The sequence below is a fragment of the Phaethon aethereus genome (genome assembly GCF_964289735.1).
Source record: "Phaethon aethereus genome assembly, chromosome: 6".
Lineage (NCBI taxonomy): Eukaryota > Metazoa > Chordata > Aves > Phaethontiformes > Phaethontidae > Phaethon > Phaethon aethereus.
Window position 1 is genome coordinate 5254677 of NC_138580.1, and position 25633 is coordinate 5280309.

Sequence of the window (25633 nt, forward strand, 5' to 3'; positions counted from 1 at the left end):
AGCTAGAATATCAAATCCACTAACAAATGCTGGGCATATAAAATATCCTGATTTACACTACATAGCTCAAATCCACCATTTTTTTTAAATTAAACAGCTTCAAATTAAACAGCTCAAAATTAGAAGATCTTCAGTTAATAGGAGACCTCTCAATGCTAAACAATGCAACTGTCATATAAATTGTTTTAATTGAATGAGTACAGGTGCCGTCTTTAAAAAAATCTTGCACGGTCTTCATTAGTTGATAATGTGCACAGTTTTCTCTGTAATTAGTATAAAGGCAGTTATGGAATTACAAAACAAGTTTACCACAAAGACAAACAAAAAGATTTCTAGGATGACTCCAATATTTTTATAACCTCTGTTTGGGGTGCTATATTCCCCTTGTTTAGCATCTGTTAATAGTCCCTTTTCTGTTCTACGTATTCAAGAAAATACTTCCAAGGCAGCTCAGGATCAACTTACAATACTTCTGCAATGGGTGATATTAGATTAAAAAGCATACCAAATGTATCTTAATGATATGCTCTGTTGTTTCTGTCTCAATAAATATCATCATTTGTTGTTAAGCTGCTGCCCTTCCTGCACCTTTTCAACATATGGAAGGTTGAGACAATGACCCAAAATGCCCTGAGATTTAGCATAGAAATAAGAAAATTGAATTATTGTGTGAGTTTTTGTATTTCTTTATTATTATTATTTGCTTTTTAGAAAAATATTTAAGTGTATGTATGTGTAAATATTTGAGTTTCTAAATAATAAAAAAAAGACTCTCATGAGCTAACACTATTAGCAACTATGACAAAAAGTAATTATCACTGTATCACATATAGGTTCTATAATTTTGTTAATTAGAAGAATTCAAAGCTTCTGAACATACCTAATCATGGAAAGTTTGTGTAGGTAAAAGAACCACCGATACCAACATTTCTTTGATGAACCTGTATTTGCATATTTATTTTCTTGTAATAGAAAATACTCTATGCTCCTCATTCCCCCTAGATTCTTTAAATATCAAGGAAAACTGTGTTAAATATCATGATCACTTTTATTTATAAAATTAATATGAAAAACACCTTAATAAGGACAAAGACATGGTCACACTCCTTTATACCAACTATTAATACTGATGAAACATCAGTCTAGTATAACCAAATTAACAGTAAAGTCAAGCTATATAAATTGCCTTGTATCTTCTAAAATTATTCTTTTCATTGATTACTCAAAATCCCTCAAATCCCTTAACATCCTGAGTCATCCGAAGCCTCATGTGTTTATTCTTTAATAAAGCGTGTGTAACATTTACATTATAAACATTTAAAATAACAAGAGTGATTTATCAGTTCTATAGAGCAATTGCTTACCGCGTGGTCCTGTGTACTAATGATGTCTGCAAGCATTAAGTTGTGTTGGGAATGATTTCTTCTATGACGATTCACCTAAAAAAAAAAAAAAAAAAAAAAAAAAAAAAAAAAAAAATCAAGGTTTTAAATTCAGAAAGGATTCAAATACGTGCAGGTAAAGGTGGACCTGCACATTTAATTACCGGGCACGCACAGCATGCATTGGACATACTTTTGGAAACCTGGCTTCTTTCAGTACCGCATTTCTGTGAAAAATGGTTTTCCACTGAGCCCTGCCTATTTGAAATGTACAGCTACTAAACTCTAAACATCTCTGGTATAAATGTGTTTCTTTGTGATGTCACATGGGCAAATTTACCTAAAAATCAACCAACTGATAACAATCATTTTAATTTACTACTTTTCTATCAGGAATCTCAAAAATTGCTTATCTGGTTAGGTGCTCTTAAACCCATTTTACAGAGAGGGGAAAGATGCCAATTATAACCTCAAGACCACAAAGCAAGTCAATGAAGAAACTAGAAAATAATTGGGAATAAACACATAATATATCCAACACATTTAAACTGCCTTAAAGGTTATTTCTAAACTCTCCATGATGGGAAGGCTACAGCGATACTGGACTCTGATTCTACAGCTGCTCCCAAGGATGAGTCCTTGATTTCCTCCAGTTCCCTCTTCCAGGAGGAAGACAGACTAACTATCTGTCACTTAACTCTGGAAAATTATTAGATTCTATTATACCAGAAATTATTAAATAATCAATGAAAGTTTCATCATGAATCAAGGGTTTGGCAAGAACTCAACAGCGTTTTACTTCCTTACAGATCTGCAACAAAGGATAGGTCATCCAAATATGTGTGTTCGTTTATTTAAAAAAAAAAAAAACAAAAAACTTCTACTGTTTAAATTCAATGTCAGTCAAGAATAATATAATTTGGGTATAGGATCCTGTAAAATACAGTGTTTATCTCCTCTTTTAACTGAAGCCAAAAACCAGACAAAACCAACAAAATATAGTCTCAGCTAGCTTCACTGTATTCATCGTAACGCATTCTCTTTTTCCCTATTAAAACAGAGTTAACTGAAAGTCATAATGTATTCTGTTTATATTTAAGTGTCTGAATATAGAAAATGTTCTTAATTAATCCAGAGGGCCACGCTCAAAAAACAGTTAAACATATTATGATCCCATATTTTTTCTCCACACAATGCTTTCATGTTTATTTGTAAGCACTAACATTTTTAAGCCTTGAAATCTATATCCTAGATACTGCTCTGCTCTCCTAGTCAGAGCTAATGAGCTTAATGAATTACCAGTTCTAAATTTAATACAAACATTTCAAAGAAAGAGATAAAACATTCTTCACAATTCAAAAGTTTCCCTGACCTATTTATGAAGAATATCACTTAACAATTTCATTAAGGGTGAGTAACAGCTGGTGACATGGCTGTGTCCTAAAGTGTTTTTCTCTCTTAATATTCTGCATCTTAAGCAATCGAGCTTTCATAAGAAATACTTTAGTTAGTGGCAGTCCCTCCTTTGGGGAGAAAAAAAATGTCAGACCACATTTTCTGTATTTTGCAATCTTGTTTTCAGGAGTGTCATGTTCCCGTTTTATTAGCATGTAGGGTAAACAAGAATGATTTGCTGATGCTATTGAGAGAACTTCTAAGATTACAGTCTTTCGATTTAGATTTTGGATGGAACTTAATGTAGGCAGAGGCACATATATAAATTCAAAATAAATTAATTCAATTTATCTTTATCTTTACTGTTCAACAACTCCGAAGGTTCTACAGTGCTTAGGATGTATAACTAAGCTATTCAGGTCTAGATCACAGAAAGTCTTTCTTACCCAGATCCCCCGTCCTAATTATTCCTTAACATACAACAGAGCATATTGCCCAGCAACGCTTTCTAAAACACATTCTTCACTCCTCCAAATCAAATAACAAGACACACCACTACTCCACAGTATCTATTTTAACATTCAGCTGCTCTCTCCAGGAATCATACGTGTCTGTTGGGGGCCCTATATGCAACGTGGTGAAGTGTACAGCACCGATCAGAGCTTTCGGTCTGGTCTTTGGTTCAGCGATCAGAGCCTTAGCAAAAGAAATGCTCACATCTGATACATGCTAAAAAGAATATATCAGAAGCCCTAAATCCATCCACAGCCAAATGAAGAAAGCAGATAGTAAAAAGTACTATTTCGGTCATATTAGAAAATGATCAGCGGTAGTGTAATAAAAAAGACAATAGTAATATTTCCAGGAAATATGAAAGGAGAAAAACAATTTTTAAATTCCAGTTATGGATTATATTAAGTGCTTTAAAAACCTCTTCGCGGTATGCAAAGCGGAAATATTAAGGAACACTGCATGTGTACAAGGAGAAAGAACAGACCTACCTGGTTACTTAATGTGACACTTTTGCTAAAAAGGTGTTTCTCTTATAGGGCAGAAATAAAAGAAATTACATTACTTTGTAGCCCAGCAATGAACAATCTAACGCAAGAAAGTCCTGAAGCTCCGAAGTCTGAATCTAGTTACAGAAATACGACCAAAATCCACAGCTATTTAAGCCAAGATCAAGCTCTTCTGGAAAAACACCCCAAATATTTGGCTTACAAATGGAATTAATGGAAACTTCAACAAAAAACTTATTCATTTCTACCAGCCTCTTGGTTTAGGAATGGAACTTTTAAAAAACTGAATTAAACCTGCTTGAAAATACTCAGCAACAACAGAGGCAATATATTCTTTCATAAGACTGATTTTATAAAATTCCAGCAGGCTTTATACAAATTTGGTCTTAAATATATTTTTCAAATACTGCTGAATGAGTTAGTTGTATCACTGCCTTTCCTTTATGTTCAGTTCAGTCTTAAAATGTTCTTAGCAGGAAAACCTGAGTGACAGGAGTCAATATACCCATGTTTCAATGTGCTCACAATTTTTAGTGGTGTACCAAAAATATTCAAAGGGAAGTGTACGCTCAATTATTTTCATTCTTTCACTTTGTTTTTAATAGACAGACCATAAAGGACATGTTTTGAGATTTTTTTTCTCTATCGCTCCATTCAGTTACCCTAATAAACTGAAGAAAAACCCGAATACTATCTGTCACAAGCCCTCCACCTCACCTCCCAGGGTATGATGAAAGGCAGGGATTTACAGAAGTTCGTGAGATCCCTTTTTGGGAAAGGCAGCTTATCAGCAGTTTTCTGATTTGATGAACATTCTTCAGTCAGCAACAATGTCACCTGCAGCATTAAAAATCCACTCTGCGAGAGCTTGCAAGTCTGTGGGCAAGTCTGGTTTTGTTAAATTCAGCCTCAGCCGCCCCCCTTCCCTTAGCTAAAGGGTATCCATCTCCTACCAGAGTTATTCCAGCATCTAAGCACTAATCCGTCATCATCCTTTCTACAATGCAAAGCCTCCATTACATATGCCTGGTACCCTGGCGTGAAGGGACAACCATTTGACAACCGCTCTTTTAACACTGATGAAGTAAAATACAATAACCTGATGTTTAATTTCATTTCTTTCTGTGTTCCCATTTGTTCTTCAATGGGGCTTCATCACAACTAACACATTGGTAGTCTCTTCAAATAGCATGACATTGATTTTAAAAGAGACCTGGAGGATGGATTTGGATTTTATTTCCCATTACAAGCATATTTCTGACCTAATTAATCTAGTCAACGAGAAGCAGCATACTTCTTGATTTCAACCAAACCTAACAAAACCAACTAGCATTTCTCAAAAGGCCCAGACAGGCTGCTCTAGTGCAAAGTACAGACAATGAATTATTGCCTGAAACATCATTCTGAATTCACATGTCTCCCTAAATAACTAAGATAATTGTAAGATATTTCTAGGTAGTTTCCAAGATTATCAAATAAGTTATTCACCACAGATTATTTACCCATATATGTCACCTACAAGAAGCCTCAGAAAACCATAGCTTGCTTGAACAAGCAGCACCTGGTGCAGCAGAGCTCTGCTTTGGATGAGAAACCCTGGGATGACATCTATCTGCTGTTTCCTCCATCACTGTATTGCTCCACCAAGGAGAAGGTTCTCATGGAGGTTTTTTTACTTTTCTAGCAAAAAAATTGTCATGCTGTTCACCTTTCTTTTTAGGGGTCTAACTATTGTTTTTTTCATCCTACCCACACTGCAATCACGTTTGTGGAAATTCTTTTATAAACACCCAAATAAAGAGGAAGCCCCTACTGTTGAGCCCCTACAACTGCATGTTGCTCGCTCTGGACCTGATCCAGCAAAGCACTCTCCAACGGGTTTAAGTGTTTTTCTGGATCAGGGCCAGAACACTGAATACTTTATAGGATCGAACTTACTGGTGGCAGCTTGAAAGTTTGCAATAAAAGTCCAAACTAGTCATATAAACTTTTGTGAAAATCATTCCCTCAACAGAGGAGGAGGGGTGATACCTGATTTAGTGATGTCTGTGGTCATTTCATTCCCAGTTACTTCCATACTGCAGTGACAGCTCATAATTGCTTAGATAAGAAATGCTGCAACACATTTTTGTTAAATTTCTCTAACAGCCCCATCCCTTGAAAGACACCTGGGCAATGGCAGGAGAAAGGAAAATCCTGTAACATTGCACTCAGTGATGAGCTTGAAATGATTTGTTCTGTTCTAAAGGTCCAGTCTTGGGCAGCATGGCAAGTCCATCATTATCTACAGAAATTATCTGGAAACAGCTCTGCTGTGATATAGTTTTCCTTCTGCTGTAAAAGGCATGGCGAAAATCCCACAGGGCTCCCCACTTGAAGATGGTCCTTTGTCACCTCAACAGATAAGAATTTTTGGTCCATCCTCAAGAAATGGAGACTGTCAAGTAACAGCGGGAGCAACCCCCTTCTCTGCCCCAACTCGCTGCTGTGGATGCTCTTGGTGCCTTAGAGCTGTGCGATAGTTCAGCAGAAGACCCTGTTCAGCCCCAGGGAAACCTCCCTGTGTCCCAGTGGGCTCTTTGCCCACAGCCATGGCCACTGGTGCTCTTGGCTAACCTAACACCATCCTCCAGAGGGTTACATTAGAACCACATGTTTGATTTGGGTTTTTTCCCCTCTGTACTTGTCCTAAAGAGATTTCTTCAGAAGAAAAGCTAATGGAGACTATGAGGCAGTATAATGTGACATTAGCCCTCTGCTTTTTTTTTCCCCCCCCTCCTTAGGCTTGCAGGGAGAGAGAGGCACGAAGCGCATTTTCAGTCCTGCCCCCACGAGCCCTCATTTGCTCCTCACCCTCCATGCCCTTCCCCAGGCCCCCGAAAACTCATTACTACGAAGGTGACCAAGCGCTTTGCTCAGGAATAAGAACTTGTATGGATGAAGCTTTTGTGCGCTGGCTACAGACCAGATAATCTCTCTATGCATCATTTAATAAGAAAACCACTTCACAGTCCTTACAGGCTTGAGTTTGTTACATATGACATACTCTCAGCAGAATTTGCAGACTGAAGTCAGTGGAGGAAAAAAAAAAAACGAGCAGGATTGTGTTGCATTCCCCCGCACGTCTCCCTTTGAGCACACTGCCTCTATATTCAGTCCCCATCTCCAGAGCCTGTGAAAATAATGGTAATGGTTTTGCTTCCCTTGACCTCTTGCTCCCTTATAAATCAGAATCCTATAGACCTTTCCCACAGTGCGAGGGTCCTCCTTCGTATTCGAGCCTGTGAAGGTAGGTATTTTATATCAAGGCAATTTAATCACGTGGGCGTGCTCCCTGGCTTCAGAAATTGCTGTAGACAAGCACCGTGGCGCTTTCAGTGCAGGAGTATCTTGATTTATTCAGCCGCTTAATTCATGAAATAAGAGCAAAATAATTATTCAGATCCTAGTTTAAATTTCAACCAGTGTTAAGATGAACTGATTCTCTGTGATCAGAGAATAAATATTCATAAGCATGATTACAAAGCATGGTCTGTTTGAAACTATGTCTCCTCCTTTCCCAAAATCATTGGAGAGATGCTCCAAATTGGAGGTATACAATTTGGGCTAATATTTTAACTCCGAGGATAAGCCTACATCAGGCACTAGGTACTTCTCTCCATTAATGGCTTGCTGTTTCCCAGAAGCACGTTTTCCCTAGAGCAGGAGCCCTTTTGTTCCTCTCTAGCTACTCAAATGGACTTTGAAATTTGTCCAATTGATCCTTCCTTTGAGGGAGTCCCAGCTGATGTAGTTGGCTTCATTTTTAGCCTTTTCAGGAGTAGGAGACCTGCCAAAACCATATGTAGAAGGGGAGACAGCTACAAAAGCTTCTTACCACCTGGTAAGTTCAAGACATCCTGAGGCTGCTCTAAAGTTGACTGTGGGTCACTCAGATTCGCATAGCTGGAGATCAAACTCTCACAAGGGGACCAGCAGCTGTGTTTCCTCTAATCCTCAGGATTTTCAACCAGAAATCAAACTGGAACCTGGTCTCAAAGCTTCAATATGCTTTAATTGTGTTAAATACAATACTCCTCGATTCAAGAAAAGAACATATAAAGTGAGGCTTTTTATATATTTGTACTAGACTTTTCTGTTAGAGTCTGTAATATGTAACAAAATACAGCAACGTGCACACTGTGACAGTATTCATTTAGCCATACATAAAATATATATTATAAAATATATTGATAAGTTGCTTATTTAGATTTTTCTATTTGTAATGCAGTTGTTACTTTTGGTTCACCATGAATATATTAATCTTAACTACTGCAGGTGCTTTCATAAAATTACAGATAAGTAGTGCCCCAATGATAGAGGAAATACAAACAGCAGGAACAAAAATGCAACAGACATCAGTATCTCAGTGGTCTTTGACATTTAAGTCTGCAAAAATATGTTCTTTGATGTTATGTCTATAAAAGGTAAAAATCAAATTAATACAGACAGAGAGTAATGATAGACTATCTTTTCATGTCCCCTTTGGATCTTAGAAAAATGAAGACAGTAAATGTGAGAACTCAGCTATGACAGCAAACTGTGTCAGCAACTCCGACCTGAAATTGTACCCCAGAATAGTATTCTCAGGGTGAGGGGCAAACAAAAAAATAATTTAAAACTTAGTAAGTAAATGTGAAAAAAAAAAACCAAAAGAATTGCCGTTACAAAATCACATCCGGCACATACACTACAATCAAAACGCACTCAAAAGCTCGGTCTCTCCTGAAAGGACCGTCTTAACAGAAAGAGCATAATTAACATTGATGTCACACTCCTGCAAGTCATCAGTTACTGTATACCATATAAATACCCCTGTATAAAGTATTATTAATATTCCTAGACAAATGCTCAGTCCTCTCTAGTGGACTCTATGTTAGTGCACCTCTTTATCCTGCCTACCTAATTCTTTCTCTCAGATTTAAACAAGCCAAAAACTCACCTTATGCTACTGCAGAAGCAATTTTTATTTTTGAAGGTTAATCCAACTCAGCAGGATTTAGGGATGGCACTTTTGCTTGGTCGTAGGCATGTTGGCTCAGGCCAGACAGCTGTTTGGACATTCTCCACTGGGAATCTTGCCCTCAACACCCACAGTTGATGCACATACATGGTCTACTGGCTGCCTACTTCCATGCCCATCTGTTCAGATGGCATGGTGCCCACTCACAAGTTCGCTGGATCCTTGCCCTTAGTGTGTAGATGCCAGGCAATGATGGGCTTAGATGGGCAGCCTGCAAAATACTGAAAGTGATCGTTTTTTTCCTGTAGGAAGCCCTTCCTCTGCGATAGCACTGAAGCATGGACACCACATGCTACCCTGCACTTAATAACACCTGTGGACGTATATGTGCCAGAAATACAAAGGGGAGAGGGGAATGTGTGGGGGGAAAGGGGGAATAAAAAAAACCCCCAAACTGGAATGATATAGGGAAATGGCAAAGATTCTCAGGTAAGAATATGCTCTACATTGTCAATGGCAGGGAAGGGATACCCAGGCTAACTTGAAACAAACTGTCTCAAGCATCAGAGAAGCATAGCCGTGGCCATATGAGCCAGAGCACAGACAAGTTTATCCTGCTTCCCAGGCTAGCCTGCTTCCCAGACCCAACTTAGCTTACAACTACCTTGGGCACCACACATCACTCAGTGGCCATAGCGTATAAAATCAAAGGTAGAGCATACTGAAAACAGTGTGAACCAAATCCAAACCTGTGTAAAATTGTTTATCCTCAATGTACATTCCATATATACCAAACTGCAGAAAATATTCCATGGTAGCCCGTCAAGGTAAATAGTAAAAAAGTCATTTTAACAAAGATTTGTTTTAATTTGTGTCATTGTTCTTTGGAATAACAACTGAGAAAACCCTACTTGGTAACAAGGGACTCTATAAAATCTAGTAGAGAAGAAAAGCTTCTGTCTCTAGATTTTTTTGAGTCTAAAAGCCAGCCTTATTGCAGATAATTTAAGACAAAGCAATAATGTTAAAATTAAAATAACATTTTTTTTGCCAAATATAGTTTGATTAACAACAAATCAACACATAATAATAATTTCTTTCCTTTAAATAATAAGCTATGTGACAAATTAATACTTTTGTATTCCAAAAGAATATATTTTAATAATATTTTAATTGAAATTATTTGAACAACCTTATATGTGCATATGAATGCCATGGTATTTTTACAGGCTATTCATAGTTCTTTAGGTGTCCTTCATATACTGTATGGGAGTCATTAGAAAAGTTACATACTATGGTTTCTGCTCTTTGATTTGATGACCGAAACTTAAAAGAAGGGAGGAGAGGAAAATCAAAGGGATCTCTGAAACAGAATATTTCCAACAGAGTCTTCCAGGACTCCTCCTTTCTGCCAACACTCTGGCAAACAAACTATCACACTTCCAAACATTCATGGTAAGTTAATAGAATGAGTTGCAAATACCAGTGAAACGTATTCACAAAATTACTCTAACAAGTGTTTTTCTCTTTTGTCTTCCCCTGCCACTTGCAGAGTGCACCCCAGTACTGCTCTGACCATTGCGGATGCCTGCTAGCAGGCTGAAAAAGAGATATGAAAGCTACGGCATGGCTGGGTCTGCAGCCTGGCTTGAGGCTCTCAGCTACTCAGCAGTGGAAACCTGTGCTTGAAGGCACATTTAAGCTGTGTCTAACTTGGTGTTTACTCTGGGGTGACTGGATCTGAGTGCACTGTCCCTACCCTAGAGAATTGTTTGCCGCGCAGAGACATCGGTCTTGTCTCTGAGCATGCTCTGCTGAATCAGTCATGTGTGACTACTTGATCTGGTTTGGTCTGGACATATTGTCAAATCGTTGTGTCCAAGTTTCATAGGAGCGGTGCCGAAAAAGTCCTGGCTCCAGAATGAAATTAGATTTATAAGGAACACAAGCCAAAAAAGTCACTATGTACGTCCAGTGACAAAAACCAAAGAACCTGAATAAAAACTATCTTGCTCTGACTTTCAAGCTTACTTCAGCTTCTTTGAAGGAAAAAAAACCATTAAGACTACCTTCTCTCTAACTTTTAGGTTGCCAATTCCAGCCAAAACAGAGGTAAAACATTGGCTTTTACAATGGAAAAACCTTTGTTTTTGTCAGTTCAGGAATTTTTAATGTGATTGGAAGGAACATCTTCTAGTCCAGGTCACAGCTGAAAACCCTATAGCTAAATCTTATTTAAAAATATTCAGAGATCAAAATTAGACACTGTAATACAGAACCACTTGGATACCTGTCAGATTGATAATATCTAGACGGCCATCTAACTTGCCACCTGCTACCCCTTCCCTTTGCACTAACAACCTGAGTAAGCTTGTGAATGCTTTTTTTTCTATCCCTGTTGGCTCATATTAATCTCTCATATCAACACAACCTGTAATTTCTTAAAAAAAAAAAAAATCAGTATTGCTTATTAGCATTTTTCAGAGGACCAAAGTGCCTAAGCAGTAGAAGAAAGAATTAAGCAAAGTTTTCAAAGAGATTTTCCCAGATGCCATTACAAACACAAACATGAAAGAAATAGGGTAATCAAAATAATAACTGATCTACTTCAAGTAGCTTTTTAAGCAAATGGGTGATTTTGCAAAGGTCAGTTAGGATGACTCCTTCCTATTCTATCTGACATCACAATATTCTGCTAGGAAAAGAATAAAAATATTTCAAAGCTTAACTTTTCTTCACTCTTTCTTTGAGGTTTATCAATTTTATATTTAACTACAACCTTGCAGCAAACCAGGCAGGACAGCAACAATTGTTAATATTGTTACCCAGCTCTGGGATTCTCCACTTGCAATTTGCCTTCACCTCATAGAAAATTATTATCCTAAAACTTTTCCCAAAAACTGCTGAAACAGTAAAAGTACTATAGTGCAAAGGTCAGGTTGTTGGGTTTTTGTTAAATACCAAAATTTGTTCTTCAACTGTGTATTGGGCTTCAGGGGTCTTGATTTGATTCTTTGTCACACAGGTTAAAAAGAAAAAAAAAAGAAAAAGTGTCATCCATTTGTGTCATGGCAAAGTAAGAACTACAATTGCAAAATGCTATTGCCCATATTGCTTAAGTACGTTTTCATTGTTTGCCCTTCATAGACAAAGACACGTTTCAAATAATACGACACTCCCTTTTGTGCTCACTCCACAAATTGGTTCATGTACTGAAGAGAACACGTAGGAGAGGGAAGCGCGTATTTCTGATCCAAGCACCCTGAATCTCCTGCTTTTACTCTTGCAGCATTACACTGACAGCACACTACATAACGCTAATACAGCGGATAAAGAAAAGAAGAAATGGAATTATCCTGTTTGAAACTTCTGAAGCGTCTAGACAGACTGGAAATTGCCCCTGATTTGATTTTCCTCATTCTGTTCTGATAGAGAAGTCACCGACATTACGTATAATAGAAAACCCTCAACAAAACAAAACAAGAATCATCCATTGCCATCCAAAATGTGGGCAGCGCGTAAAGACGGTACTGACTCCAGGTGCACTGCCAGAGAAGTCATTGACCTTATATAAAAAAAAAAAATTTAAAAAAACCAAACCAAAACCCCAAAACCAAACAGCGCCTCAAGAAAAAAAATGAGCAAAATGTCATTAGAAGCTTTGGTGGTACCTTAAGACTGAACTTTGACTGTTTATTTCACATATATATATATACACACCATCCTGTCAGCAAAGTTACAAATACACGTCACGTAATGGAGGGGAAAAAGGCTTTAATTTATCACTTATGTGCCGAGTTTCTTCTCTTCCATCCCCTGTCCAACGAAGGCTTTCAAACAACACCTGTCACTGGATCTCTTTGCTTCTCCACCCCTTGACATGGATGAGGAATCAAGACGGGAATGTTTATAGAAATGTTTATATCAATATTTTATCCAAACTATGTTGGACTTAGCCTAGGAAATTTCTGTTTGATATCTCCTTGGAAGGGATCCATTTCTTATTTGAAAGCATGAAAAAATGATGAATTTACCAATTCTCTTGATAGTTTCCCACTAGCCTTTGCAAAATATACTGTAACTCCCATTTTATTTTGAGGGGTTTCCAACTTCCAGACGTTTCATATTGTATTGCCTTTTTCTGTTAAATTAAAGAATCGTTTGGTGCCCAGTCTTGTCCCTTAATGTAGGTAAGTCTGAAAATCAATTGCCTTTCAATTTCATTTAGATGATTTAAACATGCTAAGGTCTGTTGGTCCTCCATCAGCACGACAATTTTCCTAACCTCCAACATTTCCCCCCCCACCCTTCCTTGTATAATCTTCATTATTTTAATATCACTATTCCAGTTTCCTTTTCATCAGTGCCACTGACAAAGATGAACGTTTGCTGTCTCTCTTCTTCATTGCCGCACACAAGTGTCAGCTCAAACACCGAAACACTCACAGGAGCTATGTTTTGGAGTAAAATCTCAGCATACAGTTCCTAGTTCTGGGAACAGCATGGCCTGTGTTTTCCATATATACATATATTTGGATAAATTAAAAAGCATTTTCAGCCATTAAGCAATCCAGATCACTCTCCACAAGTGCCCTTTACCCAGACTTATTTGCCAGCCTATCAATCTTTGCTTTATTTTAAAATGTTATTAGAACTGTTCTATTTACGTCCCTATCATGGATAAAAAGAGTGATTAGTGTCAAGCTTAGTACTAGTCCCTGGAGAACAACTCTAAAAATTCACCCAGTTGATGATGATTCTCTGGGGACTACTTTCTGAAACGTGTAAATGAATCAGTTCTTAATCCATTTAACGTGTGCTTCACTGATACAGCACATAGGTAATATTTAATCAGAGTGTCACATACTATTAAGTCGAGTGACTTACAAACTTTCAGTATACTTCACAAATACGGCTGCTTTTTCATGAGACTTGCATTAAAAAAAATGCTGTTTTGTTTTTTAAATTTGTTTTTTATTCAGTTATGATGATTGACGTCAACGATATTCCTAACTTCGTGGGTTTTTTAGTTAAACCCTGCAACAAGTTTTCCATTAGTTGACCCAATATTTAATCTGCCTATAAATTTTTCTGAGTCATGCCATTTTCCTGTTTTGAGTAGTGGCACAATGATTGCGCTTTTTGAACCTTTTACAATTTCCATGAAAACCCAATATTTGTTTAAGATTGAAATGAAGAGGCAAGAACTACCTCAGAAAACCTCTTCAAGACTCCAGCATAACCTCTATTTAAGTTTCCTAAAATTTAGCCAAATCTTGCTAATATTTCTAAAATTAGCATCACTCATAGATGCCATTCAACATGTTTTTAATCATTAATAGCTTGGAAAGTTCATCACCAGTTTCTTGCGAGTAAATCAACCCTGACTGAAAAAAAAGCCACAACCAAACAGAAACCTAAAATCCTACAGACATTTGTTGACTCTTCCTGTCTCTTCTGCATTACTATTAATATCTGCATCATCTTAAGAGTGTACCTGTAAGAGCACAGCATTAAGCTCTTAAAATTAGAGATAAAAGAAGATTCTTGAAATTATTCCTATGCACAGAGTTGAAAACTTAAAGAATAGGGAAAACTCCAGGACACAGTAAAAACATCAGTTTGGTCCAGCATTGCACTGCTTGCAAGATTCCCCTCAGCAATGCAATACATGGGGGGAAGTTTATTACAGGGAAGGTTTTATACACTGTTTATCATTTAGTGCTTTTCGCGGTGTAAAGGACCTGCCTCTCTCTATAATGGGTGCCATTACAAAAACCGGTCAATTCGTTAATATATCTCAGTTTGTCACTACCTAGATTCAGGGACTATAGATTTATAAAGTGGTGAATGCACAGCACAGCGTCTTACAGGAAGACCAAAACTAACTGTAATCTACAATTTCCATGTGCTAAAACAATGAAGTTGATTTTGCAGTGCCCTGCATTTTATACAGTCATCTCTCTATCTGTAAGGAAAGTCGCCAAATCACAAGTGGGAAAATTTGTCTCATTTACACAGGTGCACATACAATCAGAAAGGCAGAAGCAAGCTGCCATACTGCATCACGCTGATTTTTAAAACACCTGCTTATATCTTCTTGCAGGTTTAAACAAGTGTGTGTTAAAGTGGAATACAATGGAAGATAAATCCACTCAAATTATAATTCTTTCTGTAGTTTATTGCACATGGCCATAGACACTAATTTACAAGCTGTTTTCTATGTGGTTCTAGAAGTATCAGGATTTAAACAATGCTCTGAATACTCATCTTAAAACGTTCTAATGTCCATATACAAATGGTCATTCGCTTCCCAGGTCAAGTATCCAAAATGATGTAAAAGGAGACTGACCTAAAAAAAAATCCTACTCCAGATTTGAAGATCATCAGATCTATTACACAAACCCATTCAGGCACAGAGAGAGTGCTTGTTGTAAATGTTCAGAAAAAATAGCATAAAGGCACATCTAACTCTAATAAGTGTTTAAGTATAATGAGTGGGAAGTGGAAATGGTTGTTTGCGTATTCACTACTGTGAGAATTCATCTATTTATGGTGCAAATGCACAGAGAAGTGTGTGACACTGAATTTTTTCCCTAAATTTTATTCTTTTCATGATTACTGAAAGATTAAGAGGTAGTCGAATGTTATAAACGGACTTGTCTTTTCTTAAAACTGCTTGCATGTGCTTTGTAAGTGATATTTTTCTGAGCCTAACACCCTCTGTTTTGTAGGTCATATGAATATCTACAGACTGTGTGGATACTGAAGGCGCTTGTCCTTTAGCCTTCTGCCTCACCACATGATTGTGCATCCATATACCTTACAACCATACACCCTGTCGAGTGTTATTCTCTTACATATCACAATTTACCTCTCTTTCTCCACTCAAACATGCAACCAAGCTGAGCAACAAGCTGCTTCAGCTGCCATGTCATTTCAGTTTTTACACATCTTCTCTTTTTATGTGTGCTCTACATCTCCATGATGTCTCATCTCCCCATTCCACTGCCATAGGCTACAAGTCAGGAACAAAGCTCAGGCTCAATGTCAAACAGAGTGAAAATGGGAAAATATCATAGAAGAGAAAATTAATGGGCACAAACACAGCTCTAAAACTTACATCCTTGTGGGCTTTGCAACTTTCTCTCATTTCTTTACAAAATCTGAAGTAGAAGACAGTAATAGTATTTCTGTAGAAAATGCCTTAAAAAGGTATTTAGCTAAGGAAAATACAAGTCAAAAAATACAAGGTGGAGAGTTATGCTTGCATATTAAGAAACAAATAATCCTGTGAATTGTGCAATCAGCCCCCTTTTATCTGAAACCTTAACTTTTTTTTCTATTTTCCCTCATTCTTCTCCATTTCCCTCTTTCTTGCTTGACCACCGTGGCTTGTGGAAGTTCACATTTCCAAAAATGCCTTAGCAATTGATAGTCCCAAGCCTAAGACAGAGACATGGACTCCAAGGCTGAAATAACGGCTTCTCCGCCTGAACCAAGGTCTTTCATTTCAAAACAGGGAAAATTCAAGGTGAAATATGTGTGAAATATCTCTCTTCTCAACAGGTTCGCTAGTTCTGTCTTTAGAACAAAAATGTTATCTTTCTCCTTATTGACTTTTTTCTGCAATAAATACTTTTGTTTTCTTAAGGAAATTACAATGTTTGCAACCTACATTAAAAAAAAAATAAATCAAAACCCCACAAATCAATACTTTAAAATGGTTGATCCCACCCACACTGACATGGCCAGCAAATACATAGGTTTGTATCATATGGAATCACAGTCTTACATATTATTAGTCATCTGGTTACTATGACATCTTCATGGCATAAGACTTTTTAAAGAAATAGAGATTGTATATTTCTGTAAAAAAGTAGAACACACTAATGTATAATGAAAGGGAGATACTTTGTTTTTATTCTCACACTGTACAATTACCTTGTTCTAGAAAATATAATCTTGTTCAGAACCCTCTCTCTCTCATCCCCAAATGAGTTTATTTTTCAAAAAATAGCACTCCTCCTCTTTTTTTTTTTTTAGATCCTAAAATCAATCACAAGAGTAAAGAGTGGTATAACAAATATTAACATTGTATTTTTATTTGGATCCAGATACTTGATTTATCAGCTAAATTATTTATTCAGGAGCTAACACCGTACTTTATGCAACTCTGTTTCTTATTGTGTGTAAACCTTACCTGGACATACAATATGTAAGCTCAATAAACCCTTTCACTTTTAAATTTCTGTACTTTATCCGTTTGGTATTTGAAGCACGTAAGTTATAGCATGCTAGTTCATAAATAAAACTGAGCTTAATGTAAATTATATGTATTTATTAACATCTTTCAGATGAGCAAACCAGAGTTGAAAAATAAAATGCCTCTTTTTTGGGGGTGTGTGCATTCATGATGCATCTTCAGTCTGTTTATTAAGTAATCATATCTGGGTACAAGTGTCAACACAATTTACGTTTTGAATAATGTGAAGCAGATAACCTCAATTAACGAGTAATTAGAGTCATTTTCCTATTAAGCAGTTTCCCTAATTGTTTTTGAAACCTGGAACTAAAATTGTAATAAATAATAAGCAGCCAAAACATGTCCCTGCATTAGCTTAATCCAGGCTTTTCCACTGGAGCCTGGGAAAAGCGCAGCAGAAATAAAGGCTGAATACCCATGTGATATTAAGAGAAGAGCAAAATGTTTTGTAGCTGCGGACCTCTGCATAGTCCACTCTTTTCTGTGGTTGTTCTGTGAATTATTTTTTTTTCCTCCACATGATTCTCTTCCCCTTTCCTCTCGCTTTTCACTCCCATAATTTCTTCTATGATCATTTAATGTATGAAGTATTTGACTTAATTACTGTGGATTGACTAGAGTTTATCAGCGAAAAGCCATCCCACAGTGAACCCATAGGGTACTGTCTCTGTTCACTATTATGAACAGAGTGAACTCAGTTTATAGTAGTGCAAATTAATTTGATACCTTATATGCTACCTTGCCAGCATACTATAGCTCTGTGTATGTAAAATAACAAATATGACCTGGTCATCCCAAATAGAACAGTTTGTGGGTTTGCTGCTGGTCATCAAGAAAAAAAACCCCAAAACAATGCTTCCCTTCAATATCAGTCTTTAAACAGATAGATGTCACATATCAAGTACAATAAATGAGCTCAGAAAACATAAAAATTTCATGTGTATTTCTCTGCTTATCCTACATGATCTCATGCAAAACACCTATGTTGCCCTCTGTCTGCCATAGCCAAAATTTGACAGTAAAAAAAAAAATTCCAGTTAAATACAAAAAGAAATCCAGCAGCAGACCCTCACCCTAAGCCAAAACAAGCAAACAAAGTAAAAACTAACAGAAAAACTACCCAAAAGGCCATGAAAAACACCCAAGTACAATAATATTCTCTTCACCCACAAACTCCAGCCTAAGTCAAAGCCTCTCGTCTTGCAGATATATTTATCACAACTGCAGCTGGAGAGCTGTACTGGTAAGATACACTATTATCCCTTCAAGATAAGAAAAGAGAAAGATTTCTTATAGTCCATGAAGGGACCAGTACCTGTGACTGCCCAGGAAGGCTCTCAGTAACTAGACTACCCCCAGCCCCACAAATAAACACTTTGCTGTTTTCTCTATGTCTACAGGAATTTTTGCCAGCCTTGGAAGAGTACAGGACGTATATTTTCTCCATTTTAAAAAAAATTTCAATAAGGTAATAAGTCAAAACCAGACCTCTGAAAATAAAAAGTGAAGACCCTAGGAAGATACCCTGAGAAATTCCAGGAAAAACTCTGGCAGCTATGGGAGGACATGAGCTGTTCAGAAGGAATACAAACATTTAAATAATATATCTTGCTGGAAATTAGACTTTGTGAGAAATCCCATTGATTTCTTTTAAGTCATTTTATTAAAAGGTCTATTAATGCTTGGCTTGCACTTTGTGGCTATGAGAGATGTTGGAATGAAGAGCTATCAAAGGTGGCTATCAAAATTTTTTCTTTTTTCCATTTAACTTTTTCTAACTATTAAGCTGCTCATTTTGTGGAGACAATCATTAGTGCCTTTAATGTGAAACAAAGCTTTTGGATAAGAGCTGCTAGCTGAAGATCAATATGAAAGATATCATTTCAGTTACAACTTTAATAACTGTAACAATAGGGAGCCTGGCATCGCCGGCTTTATGCATTAATGTAATTTAGAATCTACCAGGTACAAATCTTATCAAACAGTAACAGTGGCTGCATTGGGATTTTCTAGGTAAGGAAATTGTGTGATAAATGGGAAGTATTTTAAAGGTGAACTTTCATGTAATCAGGCTCATCTTCCGTGAAACCATGAAAAAATTTACATGAAGAAAAAAAATAAAACCAAAGGAAATTCTTGGAAAGCGATGGCAGTTTTTAAGGAACTGGTGGTGCATGGGCACATAACATGCTCAGAATATACTACGATAGCTCTCTTGTTTAGATCATTGTAAAAATCATATGACCCACAAGACCAGAGGATTGGGAGCTTCAGCCACATTCAGCACAACTAAAGATCTTCTATAAAAAATCCATACCTACCTGAGCATGTATTGCATAGCCTTCACCTAAACCACAGAACAGATGAGGAGCTTCTTCCCAGGCTGTCAGCAAAGCACCAGCACTGCAGACCAGGAGCGTGACCCTTCCTCCAGCCAGGACCCACAGCTCCATGCAGCTGCAGCAAATTCACCTTTCCCACCCCATTTCTTCCAGCCCACCTGCCTCCTAATCCCCGGGCCCTCTACTTTCTCCAGGCTTTTCGCAATTACCAGCCCATTGCCCCAGCCTTTTCCATGCTTTTGAGATATTTATGGTGGTGTCATCCTTATTCTTCTGCAACAGTTTATCTACAGTGATATTATTTCTTTTCCCAGCTCTTTGGGAAAATTTCTTGATTTAAAAAAAAAAAAAAGGTCACCCCCCCCCCCCCAAAAAAAAAAAGAAAATCAGGCCTGAAGATATTAAACCACAAATTTTGGATCTTCCCTGCAAAGTTATTCTTAAAAACTGATGCAACCAATTGGCAGGTTTTTTAAACAATTTGTTTAACTTGTGTCCAAATTTCTTCAGGTTTTAGTGCTTACAGGTGGCCACTTTAGATTTACACTTTAATTTTGAGAAAGATCTAAACTGGGAACACTGAATTTTCAGTTTATCATTTGCTGATAAAAAATGGAAAGCTCAAAGTTGAAGTAGCCAACTGCTGAAAAGAGTTGGCACCTGGCACTTCAATTTTTAAACGTAGGGTTTTTTTTGTGTAATGAAGTTGTAAAGTAAGAGTCTGACTTCAGGACCACAATCAAGAAGAATGAGCTCTTAAGGATGACAGAACTGCTGATGTGAAGCTCAGTTGGTCCAAAACCCAGGTTTGGTCCAAATAAACACACAAAAGTTTGGATGTTCATCTGGGTTTTCTACCTGCCTTGGGGCTAGAGATATCATGAGAACAGATGCGCTCATCACAGCTGCAGTACTTCCAGTTCTGGCTGTGGATGAAATATCCAGGAAAAAAATCTTTCTTGCATAGCTCTGGGGGGTGAGGGGAAGCAAGGGAAAATGGGATAGGGTATTTCACAATTTTTCAACTTTGATTCCAAAACTGGGGGAAGATTCAGAGTCTAGAAAGGATAGCACATTTTTGCTTTATTTGTGTTTTGGCTGTACTCTTAAATGCAACTTTTTCCTTTAACTGTCAGAATATGTGGCAGCTCAGATAGTCAATAATCACGAAAAGAAAGGCATAACTGCTTCTAAAGTTTAGACATATTCAGGACTGTCCTAAAGTAACAAATATAAAATAGTAGTATCGGTCTCTGAAATACATATTTTTTTTTTTTCCCTACAGTCTGTATGCTGAACAATGAAACTTCTTCTTTCTCTCAAGGTCTTGGGCCCTTTGAAGGGGAGGGTTTGAATTCCAGTCTTGTCATGGCTGTGAAATCGCAGGGTATGTATGCATGCACGCCCATAAACACAAAATCACAGCTGATCAAGACCTATCTCCATTAAGGCTATGAACCTCACCAAACAAGAAATCAAACAGAAAATAAAATATTACCATGTTAACATGACAGGATCAGATCTTGCACTTACTGCTCCTGAAAAAAAACCCCACTGACTTCAAAGGGAATTTGATCTGATTTAGGGCAGGAGAATGCTGCTGTCAACTATTTGTCTAAGAATAGGCGTGTTGCCTAACAAGGACACTCTACTGTCTGTTTTAAAACCTCTTCGCAGTGCATTAAACAACATTTAGTAAGCGTGTCCGCATACTCTGCAATAGCACATGTATTTAGGGCATGCACGAAATAATTTGATCCCCATTTCATTGTATCAGTAGTGCAATTATTTCACTGCAGGAATAAAACAAACAAAAAAACCCCTCCTCGTTCTTTACCTCTCCTGTCATGTTGCATTAGGTCACTGTGTGTCACATGATGTGATATTATGTACCTCAATGCAAGGAGACACATGTCCCTTCTCATTGGAAATTTAAAGAAATGGAGCTTACTTTCCCCTGTGGGAAACTACGCAGGTCAGGTGCCCAAGACTAGCTACGGGAAGTTTGATATCATCTCAGTTTCAGTACCTACATATTTCAGATCTTACGGCATTTTGAAAGGAAACGTGTTAGATGCCACGATTTAGCCGTAACACAGTCCTTAATAAAGATAGCGTCAGAGGAATATAATTCTGCAGCTTATGTTCCTTGTCACGGTGTGCACTGACGCCTATTGCGTCTTTTAAACAATATTTTTTAAAACATATACTATAAAAATGAAAGCCCTCAGAGAAACCTAATGCCGCTAAAAAGCACATGGGTATAAAATCAAGGGAACAGTACTGATTAATGACGAAGCCAAAACAAGACTTTTGATGAAAAATAGTGAAACAGTTAAGCACAGAGAATATAGATAAGGAAAATGTACAGCACCTGGGGCCAAGTTCCCCTCTCAGTTACACTAGCATAATTGTGGAATAATTCTACTTCAATTAATAGAGTTAATAAGATGGGAATAAAATTATCTATGTAATGAGCATGATTGAAACATAACAGTCGACCCAGCTCTGAGGCAGACTCTGTAATGTGTGCAAAGGAGAGATACATCATCCGTAGTCCCATTTTACAGGTAGAAAAACAGGAAAAAGGACTCAAAGTCTCTTGGCAGGCCAATGTCCAAGCTGGGACCAAGGGAAACATGGCAAATTCCAGTCCAGCTCCTTCTCCACTGGGTTGCAATAAATAAATGCAACAGAACGCTATCATGGAAGCCAACTGAAATACAACATATATAAAATATCTCTCTAACATCATGGCATGTTGCTGTCTTACTCTTGAAGCAAAGTGTGGCTTTATACTGCGCTGGGACGTTTAGCATCAGGGTAACGACTTCAGTGTCATTAACATGTCTATATATTTGATTGCCACTGTTTACAGGACAAAACAGCAGAAAAAACAGAAACCTGAGAAGCACATTCAGAAAAGATGCAGGAAAAAAGTTTTTCCTACCAGCAAAAAACCCAAGGATGTGTGGAATGGACTATGAAATATTGAAAATTATATAAAAGAACTGGGATTCAATTCCATTTGAATTAGATGTTAAATTACAGAAAATAACACTATTCAGAGGGTTCTGTTTAGTTAAAACCTTATGTCTAAGTTTTCTTAGTTTCCTTACCAGGACAGCTCAAGGACTTCATTTTGCATTTTTGGAACAAACACATTTTGAGCTACAAGCACTTTATTCAACCCCATGATTGCCCCTTGGTTTTGAACAAGTTAAGGCAAAGGAGAGAAACATTTGGAGTTGTTACAATTCACCTCATTTAACATCTAATTCATCATTTTTGCACATTTTGGATAGAAATAATGAAAGGGAGAGGTCTTTTTTTCCTTTTTGCATCTAAATTCTTGTTGGTTACACAGCCCCAGCCACCAGTTGCCCCTAAGAAGTGGTAACCTCAGTCTGGACCTGTACCCTGCTCTTAAACAAGACATCACATCTTGTGTGATGTGGCCAAAAATTGACATTATAGTAAGTTTCCACTGGTGTTCCATGGATTAGAGTAAAAGCAATAATTTCAAAAGAAGAAACACATATTTACTCCTTGAATTTCCCTGTGTTTACTGAAAAACTACTAACACTACCCTGGAAGGTATTTTCTGAGTGTTTCTTCACCTGCTTTTCTCTCAGTTTTGGAAGCCATGGTTTACTTTCTTAAGTGTCATGAAGAAAAAAAGGGATTAATTGGTGGAAATAAAATGCAATCCTGTTTGCCTTTTCCAAATGCAAGTGAGCAGTAGGTAGCACTGGACTGAAGGCAGAGCAGTCAAACGGCCCTGCACTGCAGGAACAGCATAGAATGATAGAATCATATAATCTTTGGGTTGGGTCATCTAGCCCAACCTCTCTGCAATGGGCAGGGACATCTTCAACTAGAACAGGTTGCTCAGAGCCTCGTCCAGCCTGACCTTGAAAGTTTCCAGGGATGGGGCATCTACTACCTCTCTGGGCAACCTGCGCCAGGGTTTCACCACCCTCATTGTGAAAAATGTCTTCCTTATACCTAGTCTAAATCTCCCCTCTTTTAGTTTAAAACCATTACCCCTTGTCCTACTGCAACAGGCCCTGCTAAAAGGTCTGTCCCCATCTTTCTTATAAGCCCCCTTTAAGCACTGGAAAGCTGCAGTAAGGTCTCCCCGGAGCCTTCTCTTCTCCAGGCTGAACACCCCCAACTCTCCCAGCCTAGCATCTGATATTCCTTTGAGGGAAAGGATCATGTTTTAAGGGAACCACCAACTGGTTAGGCAGAGGAGCAAGGTCTGGGCTGGACTGCCCATCATGGCCTTTCCAGCAGGCACACATGCCTTAGTGTCACCAAATGAAGGTGGGAAGTCTGGCCAGACATCTTACAGGGTGAGTATGGGGTTCCTGGTCCTGCACCAAGCTATTGTATCATGTGCTGAAACCCCAAAGCACCAGATCATTGAGAAGAGCCAGCACTGGCATCTCATGTCTCCACAGCTACTGCCAGCATGAGAGACAAAAAGGGTTGTTAAGAGATAAGCACAGATGAAAAGAAAATATGAAACAAAAGAAGTGGAGCATGGGTTTTAGATGGTAAATTAAATAGTATTTTCACAATCAAGTTTTCTTTTTTTTCCAGTCAAGATATATGTTACAACAGAGAGAAATGCCACATCTGAACAAAATAAAAAACTCTTTAATTTTTTTGCCCCTTTTTAGTTTGTCCTATCAGCTTAAAAATATTTTTAAGATATTTACACCGTGCTATCTATGAAACTCAAAGGGATTTGCAGGCTTTGAGGAATGCATTGATCTTGTCAAACATCCCCAAATTGTAGATAACTATTAATGATAACACAAACGTATCATTCTTTCACTAGATGCTAGGAAAACGATGGAGAGATATTCATAGACAAGACGCAAAACTTCCTAGCAATGCATTCAGTTAGGAAGGTATTTCAATATTGAGCATCACTTCAAACAATCGTCTTTTCAAGCGATGGATGATGAGAATGTCAAGATCTTGAAGCAGCTCTACTAACGAACATCTTCCCAATTTTTAAAGGGGGAAAAAAAGAGGGGAGGGGGGGGGAAGAAGAAAGAATGTTTAAAAAACCAAGCCATTTGGCGTAGACTTGTGCTTCTGTAGCACCGGCTGCTTCACCTGTAATCTCTAGTGCTGCTCTGCCCCCTCGTGCTGCTGCAACCGCAGAGCAGCCGCCCGCGCCTTTGTGCGGGGACCGCACGCTGAAAATCCCCCACTGTCACTTCTCACTTCTCTGGCAAGTTCAAGGTCAGTGCCTAGCTATTTTCAGCTCATCTCTTCTTGATCCATGCAGAGAAATGACAAGGTAACGTGATTTGGGGTCAGCTGTATTACAGGAACCGTTACATAAACGGAGAAAGTGGAAATCAATCCTAGCTGACAGTGTCTTCAGGATAATCAGCGCTCACTCCATGCCGCTGTCAGCTCTCCTGCATCAAACACCATGTTACTTCTGTCAGATCTCTTTAACAAACCCATATTCTCACTTTTGGCAAAGTAAATAAATATTTCACCCGGGCTTGCATTTAATTCATTGTTTAGAGAACTTTAACACTTTGGACTTGCAAAGAGTCCCCGTTTATACGGGAAAAGACGTCTTAGCCTGTCATGTCTATTGCTGCCTGCAAAGGGCGTTGGCAAAGATACAGTCGAGTCTTATGAAATAACCCATCCTTCGTATTTTGTACTCGACTTCTTCACGCAGTTGATCGTTCTCCAATTCTCCGTTACCGAGCAGACCTCAGCTTCCCAAGGTGCTTACCTAACCCACGGTCATCCTCACCCCACCGCATCAGGGCTTTTCCTCTAACGTTTTAGGACACCTTCCTCAATTTGTCTGATTATTATTACTTTATCTGAACCATTTCCTCCTCTAACTAGACATCTTCCCTAACGCAAAATTATGAACATATCATTTCACAAGATGTGCTGCGTTAGCCGCGTCTCGATGACAGCACATGGTATGTCAGTTTAGGGAAAGAACAGCGATTCTATCCCACCCACCTTGTGCTCCCATGGAACTGCCAAGCCCTCAGTACTCCACCAAAGAACAATTTGCCATAATATTAGTTGTCAGTAAATTCAAAGACGGAACTCCTAAAGCTATAAAATGGATTAGAAGCAATTTAAAAAAGAATTAACAAACTAGAGTAAGAGTATACTGTCAACAAACAAATGCTTCATCATAGCACTGTAATTTGGAATTTTAATTA

At 37.9% G+C, this 25633-nt stretch overlaps 1 protein-coding gene across 1 annotated transcript in view; it reads right to left on the bottom strand.

Annotated features, from left to right (window-relative positions):
• The window catches only part of ARHGAP15 (Rho GTPase activating protein 15), a gene marked incomplete at its 3' end in the record, with an annotated part of 312226 nt that overhangs the window by 280240 nt on the left and 6353 nt on the right, over positions 1 to 25633 (bottom strand). Inside the window, exon 2 of the mRNA XM_082001330.1 lies at positions 1365 to 1439. Within this exon, the coding sequence (XP_081857456.1) occupies positions 1365 to 1439 (75 nt within the window). The remainder of the gene's footprint in view (positions 1 to 1364; positions 1440 to 25633) is intronic.